The following is a 13,304-nucleotide window of genomic DNA, read 5'->3' as shown; positions in this document are numbered from 1 at the left end:
GTATGCAGGAATTGAGCAATAATTAATAATGACATGCCTTGCCTCAAGAACAGAATGGTTCTACCACTTTAGCTTTTCACATCAGCAGCACACTACTTTAACATTTGCATGCGAGTGAATGCATTGCGTCGGTGATGGGACGAGACGAGACGATGGATTGATCTGATGATAGATGTAGCTGCTATCTGACGTATATATAATTCCGATCGATCAGCAGCTAGCTGGTGAACAGAATATATATAATTAATACTCCTGTGGATGGAGTAAGTAATTAGTTGTTGCATTCAGTCGATGGATGGTTGTATTATTAGCTTAATTCAAGGTCGATGCAAGGAGTGTCCTGGTCTCTTGGTTGATCGGAGAAGCGAGTGAGACGTCCTAACCAACCAAAGTAGTAACCATCTTCAATTCGTTCTCATGATACGCACAGGAAATGAAAATAGCTAGCTAGGGTACTATGCTAGCTACGAGCTTCATTCTTCCTAGCTCAGCCAGCAGCCATAGACTGAATGAAACAACTAGCTAGCTCGTTTTAAACTACAGTATGTTTGTAACAGAAATCCAACCAAGGTTCCAGAGGGCCCAACCCATGCATGCAAATGTCTAGTTCTACAAATAAGCTCCCTACTCCCCCTGATCTAGAGCTACCAAAAAAGGCATTTATAACTCGCATTATTTTTAAACTACCTACGCATATGCATATCTAAAAAAATAATGCACTGGGTAAATCTTTAGTAGTGTGTGTACTAGGTAAAAATAATATACTAGGTATTTATACCTAATATAAGTATGTGTAGTAGCACTTTAGTTTGTACTCGGGATATAATTAAGGACAAGAACCAAATGGAGGGAACATTAATAATAATTCCTGTAGTGTAAATCTTTTGACAATATGCATGGACCCTCCTCCTCGTTTTTTTTAAACAACACCATGATGAATTGAAAATCCATATACTCTCATTCATCAACAGCTGGGCCCATGCATGCATGTGCCTCACATATATACTAAGCCTTTTTCTGAGCTTGCACCGAACCTTACCACCTGCAGTGCATATATGCTGTCTCTCCTAGCTAGTCATCCTAGCTAGGGCTTCTTTTCCATGCTTCTTGGATATATACATGCATGCTTTGGGTTTGGACAGCTAATCCTGGCATTTGGAGAGATTGAAATGAGACATGTGTGCAATGCAAGCCAAAGTTTGGGAAAATATATAATACTACTACTAGCTAGGAGCTAGCTAGTGATGATGAAGGGATACTGAGCAAAAGTTTAATTTGTTGATTATGATATGTACGTATTTATATCTTTAAAAAATTTCATGCGAGGTAGGCCAACAAAAATTAAGGAGATTGATGACCCATTATTGATTTGTTCTGCAAATTGATTCCAGCTAATGTTTTTTCTTTTCGCGAATGATTCCAGCTAATGGACGGTAGCGCGCTTAGCTTACACGTACTTAGTACATTCACGTTGAGATAGTATATCACCGTTCGTCTTTATTTGGCTTGCTCTTTTTTAAAAGGGTGGTATCATCAGGATGCGTGCAAGTTGTGGATGAAAAATCTCCAAGTAATCATGTACCGTTGAATGCATATATAAATCATATTGCCGCACTACATATTTTCGTCCTGCCGTTGGCAGGTCATGCTAGCTAGCTACTGACCTAGCGCAATGCACACGTTTCGGGCGTAGTGAGTAACCATCACAAAATTCTGAAGAAATAATACATGGCTGCTAGCTGAATACGGAGTATCATGTAGTAGCTAGTCATCACTGAGACACCTGCGGGCAGAATGATATGATCCATGCTATAGCTAGTAAACCTCGCAGTAGCTCGGTTGGGTAGGTTTCTTATTACGATGGGATGTACTGGTTCGAGTATCCGATTTAGCTAGGTTGTTCTCTATTTTTGGATAATTAGTAAGCAACATGCTCGTTGAATTATTTTTTCAGTAGCAAGCAACTCCACTCGTAAGAGTCAGAGCAACAACTAGTAATTATATATGTACTACTACACTTAAGAGAACTTGATTTTAAGGTCTATACATGTACTTGATTTGTATTGCATCTATAGCACGGGCAATGGATGGTTTTTCTTGTGAAAAGATGAACTGGATCGTGTGTTAGTACTTTGTGATCTAGCTAGACATGCATGTGTTCTGGAATGTCTCCTTTTGTTTCCTCTTGCATTGGTGTCTGTGTCTAGCTGGACATTGTCGCGTACTTGACAGTACCGCCGCGTCAGTCATGCGATGCATGTGCCATTTGCTCTGTACGCACGCTTCCAGTAATGCATATGTATCTACGCGTACCACTAGCTAGTATAATGCCAAGTTCGTTGGGCATTATTTGAATTAATCATCAATTGTTTGTTTGGACGGAATACGAACGAATTGCCAAGTTGCAATCATTTTATTGTACACAAGTATATTTGCATTTATCGGATTTTAATCCCATACTGATGACAGGGCTAGTTACCCTGCTGAAGGAGTATGCATATATTGATTAACACCCTTTTCGTTTTTATTTATTGAAAATTTCATTGGCTATAGGTTCATATATATCACTATATGTTGAGCTTAATTAGATTATATTTCCCCCCTTGAAGAGACATCTGAAATAAAAGGCATTCCGATTTTGATATTACAAGTGGATGGGAGCACGTGCCATCTCGTTTTATTTATGGGACCGCTAATCCAGGTTTGTTTATTAAGTTTGGATGCCTTGTACGGCGCAGTTCAAGTACAGAGAATTACCATGCATGACGATGCAAGTTAGCCAAGTTTATTGTTATTGCAGGGGCATCACCTGATCCTTAATGATGAAGTCTACTCCATCATCCAAGCGCTGCAATCTCATCCCATGTGCATGCCATATGTATTGCCATTTATGCAATCTCCTATCTTTCCCTTATAGTCTTCTCAAGTCTGACTACTAACCGTACGTAGTACCAGGTCTTATTAGGACATTATGCATCAATCAGCTTAAGGGCTTAATTGTTTGGTTAATTCCTCTCCTTTTCTGTCTAGTCATCATAAAAATAAAAATAAAAGAGACTCGTTTCAGTGCACACGTGGATATAACACGTTTAAACTTTAAAAACCAAATATCTTTTCAAAGAAACTCACAAGTATAATTGACCGTGAAGTCTCTTGGATTGGTCTACAGAAATCAATGTCCACAGTAGCCAGAGTATGTTGGAACCATTTTCTGTTTGGTGAATTCAGGGACGGAGAGAAAAGTAATTTCTTGACTCATCTATGTGCATGCAAAAACATGCCAAGAATTAAAGTGCGCCTGCTTGGAGGTAGCTGTTAGAGTTTTTGTATTTATTATGTGATGGTTCGTGCTGAACAACACTCCATTAGGTAGGCGTTAATCATTGGAGGCCGTCGTTTACCTTTTGAGCTGGAAGAGCATGGATTGCATTGCGGCTCCGATCGATCCATGGACCAAAAGCCTGAAGCTTCCTCCTTGCTTGCCCTATAGCTTGCATTGCTAGCTTTTTGTTAAGCCGCTGGCCGGCTGAAAAGACGAATGTTCTGACAGATCATATGCACGAGGATGGTATGGGCTAGCTTTGTGCACTTGGTATTTAGCATGGCACGCAGCCGGTGATCCATCCGTCATCAGCTCATCGGTTGCTGCATGCTGTGGTCCTGGTGAAACTTGGCCATCATTCGCTGCCCACCCCTTCCTCCATGCCTGTGTTCTCTAACCACAACTGCGTAGGCATTGATGATTCGTTGTGCATGTGTAAACGTCCTCTTCATTTCTAAACATTGACGTCCTGACTGACTGAACCCAAGCACAAGCTAGCCGCGTGTTTTGCCGTCGGTCGACATCTTATTGTGGTCTATGTCATGTTCAAGGTCGGCTATTGGGAGCCAATATGTTGCCCACCTCTTCCTCAAAATGGATGCAGTGCCTTGTGGCGTGGCAAGCAAGTGCACAAGTTGCTTGTGCAGTTAGAAAAGAAAAGTGAGCAAATTCAGTCTGGTAATTCTATCATCGTCATTTTGCGTTTGGGCTTTGCACGCAGAAACTGATGCATATCATACATGGTGCTGCGTTTGGAACTGAAATAATAAAGCCACTTTGTTGATGGAGCTACAAGGCGGAGGCGTGGTTAAAACTGAAAAGATCCCGCTTTTAAGCAAGGAAAAAGAAGCTTGCGGCCCAAACAAAGAAGCCATGGACATGGACATGGACTGGACTGCACTGCACTGCACTGCCCTGCGCCGGAGCCAGCTTTTGTTTGGTCAGTTGCGGCATGCCATTCAGCATTTCAGCCTCCGTTTCAGGTGCTGCTGCATGTCAGTGTCACTCCGACTGACTCTAGTAACTGCCCTACACTCATACTGAATGGTGGGCCGCAGAGTGTCAGTGATGAGTTACTCCGAGATTAGTGCCAGTGTGTGCGTGTGGTCGCCAGGGACTGGTGCCGGATCTACTGAACCGATTGCTCAATCAGTCGTCAGTGAGTCGGCGGTCAGGTCAAGACGAGTGGAGTGGAGTCCCCATTTCTGCACATCCATCCACTGCAGTGCAGCAGCAAGTACGAATCCGCATCGGGAGGAGGGAGGGCGGCCCCACAAGGCAGTGAGTCACAGCCTCACAGGCACAGGCACCGGCACCTACTCCTCCTCTGCTCCAGTGAGTGACAGGCCAGAAGACGAGACGAGCGAAGCGGCGCAAGCAAACACGAAAAGGAAGCCAGGGGAAAAGCCCACGCTACCTTCCAATCTCTCCCCAATCTCTCTCGGCCCCCATTCCATTCCCCACCACCGTCTCTCTCTCTCTCTTTCCCCCACATCTCTCTCTCTCTCTCTCTCTCTCTCCCTCCCTTGGCCAGTTCGCCGGCAGGGCAGGCCGGCATTGCCTCCCGACGACGATTGGCCCGCATTTGCAATAGCATGATGCTGCGGCGCGTGGCCTCGTCGACGCCGGTGCCCGAGTGGCTGGAGACGCTGCTCTCGACGCGCTTCTTCCTGGCCTGCGGCGCGCACCCGGCGTCGCCACGCAACGAGTGCAACATGTTCTGCCTCGACTGCAGGGGGGCGCCGCCGGCGGCCTTCTGCTACTACTGCAGGGCGCACCGACACGCAGCCCACCGGGTCATCCAGGTCTAATTTCCTTGCTTGCTTGCTGCTTTTTTTTTTTGTCTCTCTTCTTCTTCCTCTTCTTCTTCCCTGCAATTTCCAAGTCTTTGAGCGCAATGCGGCTTCAAAAATCCAATCTTTATTTCACCTGCTGCCCCCACGACGGATGCTGCAGATACGGCGGTCGTCCTACCACGACGTGGTGCGGGTCTCCGAGGTGGAGGACGTCCTCGACATCACCGGCGTCCAGACCTACGTCATCAACAGCGCCAGGGTCCTCTTCCTCAACGAGCGCCCCCAGCCGCGCGGCGCCGGCGCCGCCGCGGGCAAGGCCGCCGCCTCCCCCTACAACTGCGAGATCTGCGGACGCGCGCTGCTCGACCCATTCCGCTTCTGCTCCCTCGGATGCAAGGTGGGTGCTTTCTTGCCTTGTCTTCTTCGGTTGTTGTTCTTGATTGCTCCGCCCGCCCGCCCACCCACCTGCATTATTCCCCAATGCCGCGCCGGCCAAGAACACCAAAAGATTGCGTTGCGCTTGCGCCTGTCATTTCTCCATCCATGGGCATGGATAGAAAAAAAAAGAAAACAAATGCCATGAAAGAGCGAGGAATCGAATGAATGAATGGCAATGCGTTGGGTTTCAGTTCCGTTCTGTTCGGTCACGTTTAATTCGCCGCCCCTGATGCCTTAATGAATTCCTGCTGCAGCTGGTGGACACCAAGCGGAGCAACGGCCACGCGGCGGCGGCGGCGGCTACCGGAGGCGACGTTGACGGCGTCACCGACAATGAGGCGGCGGAGGCCGGCGGGAGCGGGCACGGCGCGGCGCGGCCGCTGGGGCGCCGCCGGAAGGGGATCCCCCACCGCGCGCCCTTCTGGTCCTGACCTGACCGACATTATTATCGGCCGGGCAACGAACAGCTAGCAATGGATCGATCAATGGCGTCCGATCCGGAAGAGGAAGAATCAGTAGCTAGCAATGCAATGCAGTGCAAGCATCAAGCAGCAGGCAATGCCGGCAGCAATGGGACTGACTTGCCGGCTTCGTTCATTCGGTTGTACTTACTACTTACTTAGAAAAACAAGGAAAGGAGAGAGAGGGAAGATACTGCCCGCCCAACTAGAAAAAAAAAGGAAAGAAAGAAAGGAAGATAGATAGATAGAAAAGCAAGCTGAGCTGCTGAGCTCGGCAGCTCCGCCCCAACCACCGGAGGGAGAAGGAGAGGGAGAGGAAAGGGAAGAAGGTGCCGAGCCGGGGCCGCGCGCGCGCTGGACTGCAGTAAGCAACATGTCTGTCCCCATCCCCCTCTTGCTTCTCTCTCACCAAGCTAAGTCGCCATGCCTTGCCATACCAGCATTTGGTACGGTAGGTGTACGTGACATGCCTGATCATCTCCTAGCCCATATTAAACTTGGATTAGCAGGAAATGGAATGAATTCTTTTACAGTACATTGGTTGGTACTACTACTGAATTGGTAGTGAGCAGTGTTAATCTTTGCTCTCTTTTGTTTTTCACATTTTGCTTGGTGCCTGCTGGATCACTGCATTATACTTTCTCATTACACATTGCATATACATTGTTCTGTTCCTCAACTCAAGCAATGCAAGCATTTGGTTGGGGAGGTTGAAATTGGAAATGCTGAGAAAGAAAGGCCAGCGGAAGAGAGATATTAGGTAGATGCAGCAGCTGGCCAGAGGCCAGGCGTGCAGGAAGGAAGGAAGGAAGGGATACCAAAGGAAAACGAATGATTGTCTTTTTGCTTGTCTGCTGCCTGCCTGCCCGCCCTGCTACTCCTATGCTATGGAAGGTGCATTGTTTGTTAGTTTCAGCTTCCTATCCTAGCTAAGATATATACTTGTTGCAAAGCTTCTCACTAGTTAATCAATTTGTTTATGCAACAACTTAGTTAATTACGCTCGCTGCCTGTCGTTGTTGCCCAACCCGACCTCTTCTTTTCGTCTGTTTCTCTTCTTCTCTCTCCCTCTCATTTTGGAGGGAATATAATGTGCCTTCCTGGATGGAATCGCCCAGCCATCCGGGGGTACAATTATAATAATGTGCCTGCATTATTGGTTCGTTTGGCACGGCCAGCCCAGCAGATTCAGCTAGCAGGCTACACCATATATGATGATTGATTATACTAATCCGAGTATCATCTTTTGTCTGTTTTGTTTTCTGATGATCCAGTCAGGATCAGTTTTGGCTTGCCATATGGTAGCTTAGGTAATATTCTACCACACCATCATCCAGCAGGCCGGCCGGCCTGCCACTGTTAGTTGCTCACTGCATTATAATTTGCCGCTGCTATTGTGCAACTAGTTTGCAACCTTGCTGTAAACATGCATGCTTGTAGTGGAGAGATCACAGCCGTGAGTGAGTGACAGATATAGCTGTTGGGCTGGGCTTGGTTGGGTTGGAGGTGCTGATGACGGTGTCATGGCGGCTCATCAGACGAGCAACCGGCCAAACCCAAACCCGTCACATGCATGAGCTAGCCATATAGTTGTTGCCTTCTCTTCCTCTTTATTTCTCTTTGGTACTTGGTTAGGTTGGGTCCATTTACTCCATTCCCTCTAACCACCGCATGCCCAACCCAAAATCTTTTTTTTCTTCACCAAAAAGCGTCCACATTTGCCACCCGTCTCTCACAATGATTTGAAAAACTAGTTGAATTGAATAAACTAAAGAGAGCCGGAGATGGACCTTTAGGGCACCGATCCTTACCCCTAAAGCACTGTCCATCGATCCCTTCTCTTTCCAATGTATATCGCTTTGCTCGTTGGGCTGCTAATTGCTTGGGTCCCCAACAACCGGTTTCTCCTTGGCCCATGGGCTCTCGACAGAGAGAGGTCCTCACGTAATTGTGTGATTTGTGCTAGTATATTTTTATTATTTGTGCTAATTACTGATTTACGCATGGCATATCATGTCGATGAAAATTAAAAAAAATATCTGTTTTGACATGCGTGTGCTGACTGTACATGCAGTGATGCAGAGTTGACTTGCTCTGATTGTCAGCCTCTGCTTATGTTGGTACATTGCACCTCTCCAACAGCTTTTAGTGCTATTATCATTGGAACGTTCATGAACTTGATGGGATGCTATCAAACATCACGTACGTCATGCATGGTTTTGTTTGCATTGTGCTGCCATCTATCCAACCTTGTGCTATGCACGGGAGTATTTGTCAAACCCCTCCGATTGTATATGCATGATAAAATCGTCGCAAACAAAACTGCACCGGCAAGAACTAACTACCCGGGAATTGTATATACGGATAGTCAAATGCTGTGTATCCATCATATACAATGGAGCATCCCGTTGACGTCAACGGATAATCTGCATGCTGAACACTCTGTTGTTTATTGAGCTTGCTTGGAGATGTAATTGTCTGTTGCAGCTGACCTGCCTTCCAATATACTCCATGCCTAACAATTACTAGCGTGTCAAGTTCTCCTTGGCTGTTGACTCTGCTTCTATTATTTACAAATAACGGCGTTGATCAATTCCAATCCTTTTTTTTCCTGGAAGACAAAAGTCGTACTAGCTGCCTAGCTAGCGCTGCTGTGCTGTTCGTTTGTGTGACAAATATAGTATAGTTCTTTGGCCCACTGATTATTAATTTGCATATTTCTTTGCAATCCATTGTCCTGTACGTACGTGTTTATTTACAGTACGTCCCAAATTATAGATCGTTTTGACTTTTCTAAATGTATAGATATTATTATGCATCTAGACATAGAGTATATCTAAGTGCATAACAAAGTCTATGAATCTAAAAAATCAAAACGACCTATAATTTGGAATGGAGGGAGTAGCTTTGACTCGTCAAGATATATACTTTAATTTTAGCTCGCCCTATTTTTTTCCCCCTTCCGGGTGATGATGACCTGGCTATTACTATGAGCAGCTTATGTTGCAGATTAATTCTGATGATAAATCGTCCGTGCCACGTCGTCCTTGTTCCTACGTCCGATCTCACTGTGGTTTATCAAGACCCCACAGTGACGGTGATTTATGTCATCGTATTTACTTGAAGATGAGAAATTGTTGTCATCGTATATATACTTCTCGCTGGTGGCAACATCAAACCAATTGTTTGGTGTGTCCATGATTATTGGCTCTTCCTCATCTGTGCCTTCCTTCTCTCCAAGGGCGTCTCATTCATATGGTGTGGTATGTGCTATGACAGGTACGGGTGTTGCCACCGGTTCGATAAGTATGTTGCTCGATGGCGGTGCCTATCCATGATCGATGGATTCCCTTCGGCCTAGATGCTAGTTTTAAATAGGAAAAAATCCAAATTACTCTTCTAAAGTATAACCAAAATTTGGATAACTTCCTAAAGTATTTCTTGGTCCAATTTACCCCCTAAACTATACCATTTGGTTCAATTTACCTCTTAACATAATTTGTTCTTTTTGTTTCTCCATGTACGGTGGAGTCTTAAGTTCAAATTTTGCAAGATGATAGCAGACATCATAAGAAATGTTAAAAAATATATCATGAATTTTTTTATCACTATTTTGATAGGGTAAGATATTTAATAATAAAATATATCCTTGAGATACAAAATTATATAAAAACTAATGATGAAAATTTCATAAAATATTTTTTTAATATAGATTATGATGTCCATTACTACCACCCTGCAAATTCAACTTTTGTATGGAGAAATAAAAATGACAAATTGCATTATGGGGTAAGTTAAACCAAATAAGTATAGTTTAGGAGTGACAAATTGCATTATGGGGTAAGTTAAACCAAATAAGTATAGTTTAGGGGTAAATTGAATCAAAACATAGTTTAGGGGTTATCTGAACTTTCGCTATGCTTGAAGGCCCGTCTCTTGATTTGTGCATGAGTTCTCTTTTTATAGCATGTATCTTTATTGAAGTCCCGATGTTCTAGTTCCATTATTCGTATCATTGCGCTTGCAACTTTTTGTTGTATTATGTGTGAACTTGCCAATTGCCAGACTGATCAATGACGAGTTCAGGATGGATTCTGGCCTGCCATTCCTTGAAAAAGATATTTACATAACTTATTAATTATATAATCTCCAAGATCCTTCATTCCTTTATGTATAATAGATACTCATGCAGTGCCATTTGGAGTTATGAAAAAGGTAAAATCGCAATCGAAAAGGCCAATAGGACGAGATTTTCAACTTGTTTGGATCGTGGTTCCGCATGGTACGACGATGCAAACCAAACAGGTCGTAATTTAAGTGAACCGAGCATACCTCGATCACAACTGGTACAGGACGAAACAGATGAACATATACATGTAGTTACAATTCATTCATTCATTCATTCAGTTCACTCTCAATACATCATTGAGTACGTTAATTACGTACGTACTCGTTTCATATACAGTACATATTATTCCTAGCCGATCGAATGAAAACCAATAATGCAAGAAGTCAACGCACGCTGAGCTACTAACTTTATTTGTCAAAAATACCAGTAATAGTTAATAAGCAAGAATTAATTAAGCTAGCAATTAATAATTATATATATATGCGGTACCAAATTAAGCTATAGGGCGAGCATCCTTGACTGGAGGAAGGTCTTGTCCTTGCCGTCGGCGGAGGCGAGGTAGGCGAGGAAGGTGGCGAAGTCGGTGTCCATGTACCGCGGCGGGTTGCCGGCGGCCTCGTCCACCAGCTCCGGCGCCGGCCCGACCACACGCTCCGCCGGCAGGCTGTGGAACGACGCCACCGAGATGCGAGGCCGCGTCGAGTTGACGCGCACACGGTGCAGCACGCTCTTGTACGCCCCGTTGCTGTAGATCTGCAATTCGTTTTCATTTTTATTACTATTACCACACCCCGTTGCTGTAAGTGTAAGCAAGAAATCCTTGCATCTAATAAGTGACGTTTAGCTACTAAGTAGAGCCAGCTCACTGGTTTGACTTGCAATTTTGGCCTCAAGTAATCAATCATTAGCTAAACATATATGGTGCTAGCTAGGTCTTAAATATTAGCTTGAGACATGATGCATGGTCTGCACAACCTTTTTGCATTTGACTAGTTATCAGCTTTTTGTTTCTCTGTTGTAAGCTAGGGTCAATTTCATCACTTTGGAGCTAGCTGAGCCAAATCATTAATAAAGTGTGATCGGATAGCTAGCTAGGTTCCTTGATGCGTGCTGTCAACCAACCAACCAACTGTGATTAGTGCTCGATCGTCGTCACCCACAGCATGCATGCGCAGTGTTTTCTACTGATGCTAGTCTACTGTCAGCTCAGCTCAGCTATCTGCAGGAGTGTACCTCTAGGTGGTCGCCGACGTTGACGACGAAGGATCCCGGGATCGGGTCTACGGTGAGCCATCGTCCGCCGTGCATGACCTGGAGCCCCTCCACGTGGTCCTGCAGCACGAAGGTGAAGAGGCCGTAGTCGGAGTGCGCTGGCATCCCCAGCGTGAGCTCCGGCTGCGGGCACGCCGGGTAGCAGTTCACCGTCATCATGTGCGACGACCCCGCCGCCAGCTCCCCCAGCACACCGCCGGAAGCGATGCCCAGGGCCTGGAGCGCCGCCTCCATGAGCTCCATGAACAGGGCATGGCTCGCCGCGGCGTACGCGGACGCGACGCCCCTCAGGTCCGCGGGCTCCCGCGGCCACGACGCCACGACGTCGCGCAGCGGGTGGCTGCAGGCGAGCTTGAGGAAGTCGCGCCAGCACAGCACGGCGTCCCTGGCCTGGTTGAAGCTCGTGCCGTACCGCACGGCGGCGCGCACGTCCGGCGACATGTACCGCTCCCGCTCGGCCAGCGGCAGCTCGAAGAAGCGCCGCGCCACGTCCAGCATCCCGGAGATCACCCCGCCGTCGACGCCGTGGTTCACCACCTGGAAGAACCCGTACTCCCGGCACGCCGCGTCGAGCGTTGCCAGCGCGCCGGCGTGCCGGGAGGGGTCGCGGAGGCAGGCGAGGTCGACGACGGGGAGCCTGACCCTGCCGCCGCCGCTGCTGCTACGGGGGCGGTCGGGTGCGGGCAGGACGTAGCTGTCGGGCAGCCTGGTAATGCCGCTGTCGGAGAGGTGCCGCACGCCTTTCATCAGGCTACTGTACGACAGCTCCTCCTGATCGACAGCTTCTTCTGTCGCTTGCTGCTGAAGCTGGGTGTTGGCCAGGTCAACGATCGCCATTGGCGCCGCAACCAAGCTCATAGTGTACCTTGGATTGCTTGTTGGAAAGCTAGCTAGCTCGGAACGAAGAGCTTGGTGCGTGTCGTGCGAATGGCCGGAGAGGGATGGAGCTCCTATTTATAGGAGAAGACGACGACTGGCCGACTGCATGCTCTGAAACCGGACATGCCAGACAGCGGCCGGTTTTGGCTGCAGGTCTCCTCCTTGATCGAGTTGACTAGTCAAATCCATGCCTCACGCGCACTCCAATCCAACGGCAAAGCCATTGCCAATTCGCCATGCGACCTAGTAGTAGCATCAAAACAAAAACAGAGGCTACCTTCCTGCCACGTCGGACGGCTGGCTGTGCGCTGACACGTGGATGAGCGTGCGTACACCACAGCCCACAGGTACAACGTATATAGACTATATATCACAAATACAAAGAAATATAAGGTGCATGCTGCCATAATTTACTCAATTATGTAGGAAACTATTTTGTCACAAGTCATATATACAGCGGGCAATAATGAGAATTTTATATTCTGCGTCAAACAAAAATTCATGATGCATGTGGTTGAATATATATATACGTGGGTACTAAAGGTCACCCATTAGTAGCTTTCACCCAGTACTAAAAGCCCTCAGTCATATTAGTACTGGGTGGAGGATCCACTCGGTACTAATGAGTGATCTTTAGTACCGGTTGGAGTTCCCAATTGGTGCTAAAGGGAGCTACGGGAGGCTTTAGGAAACTAGCCGTTAGATCCGGTACTAATGCTTACATTAGTACCGGGTTAAAAACCAACCAGCACTAAGAGTTAGAACCAATGCTCAGTTTTCCGGTAGTGTTTCTAAAAGCTAAAATAGATATAAATAAAAACGTGGGAATACCATGAATGAAGCAAGTGGCAGGATGCTTAATTATTGGGCATTTGTTGTGCATAGTTCAAAGGATGGCATACTCGGTGAATATTCAGAGGCGAAAACACAGGGACCAGTATACTTGTACAAGAGCCCGTGCTCGTACTATCAGATCACTACCATCTATCTTGAATGGCCACCATGCA

The 13,304-nt window shown here is 46.5% G+C and overlaps 2 protein-coding genes across 2 annotated transcripts; one reads left to right on the top strand and one right to left on the bottom strand.

The window, feature by feature from the left end:
- Positions 1-4,441: 4,441 nt before the first annotated feature.
- Positions 4,442-6,678, top strand: LOC117860252 (protein RGF1 INDUCIBLE TRANSCRIPTION FACTOR 1). The gene is made up of 3 exons (XM_034743510.2): positions 4,442-5,127; positions 5,279-5,515; positions 5,811-6,678. Exons 1-3 carry the CDS (start codon positions 4,918-4,920, stop codon positions 5,985-5,987), a joined length of 624 nt encoding a protein of 207 aa, XP_034599401.1. The 5' UTR covers positions 4,442-4,917; the 3' UTR covers positions 5,988-6,678.
- A 3,716-nt stretch (positions 6,679-10,394) lies between these two features.
- Positions 10,395-12,385, bottom strand: LOC117860246 (probable 2-oxoglutarate-dependent dioxygenase SLC1). Its single transcript, XM_034743505.2, has 2 exons — positions 11,380-12,385; positions 10,395-10,899 (listed from the first exon to the last, which is right to left on the bottom strand). Exons 1-2 carry the CDS (start codon positions 12,274-12,276, stop codon positions 10,645-10,647), a joined length of 1,152 nt encoding a protein of 383 aa, XP_034599396.1. The 5' UTR covers positions 12,277-12,385; the 3' UTR covers positions 10,395-10,644.
- Between the last annotated feature and the right edge of the window lie 919 nt (positions 12,386-13,304).

This window comes from Setaria viridis, chromosome 6, assembly GCF_005286985.2.
Source record: "Setaria viridis chromosome 6, Setaria_viridis_v4.0, whole genome shotgun sequence".
Taxonomy (NCBI): Eukaryota; Viridiplantae; Streptophyta; class Magnoliopsida; order Poales; family Poaceae; genus Setaria; species Setaria viridis.
Note: the sequence above shows the minus strand (reverse complement) of the source record. Positions and strands in the feature narration are given on the sequence as shown.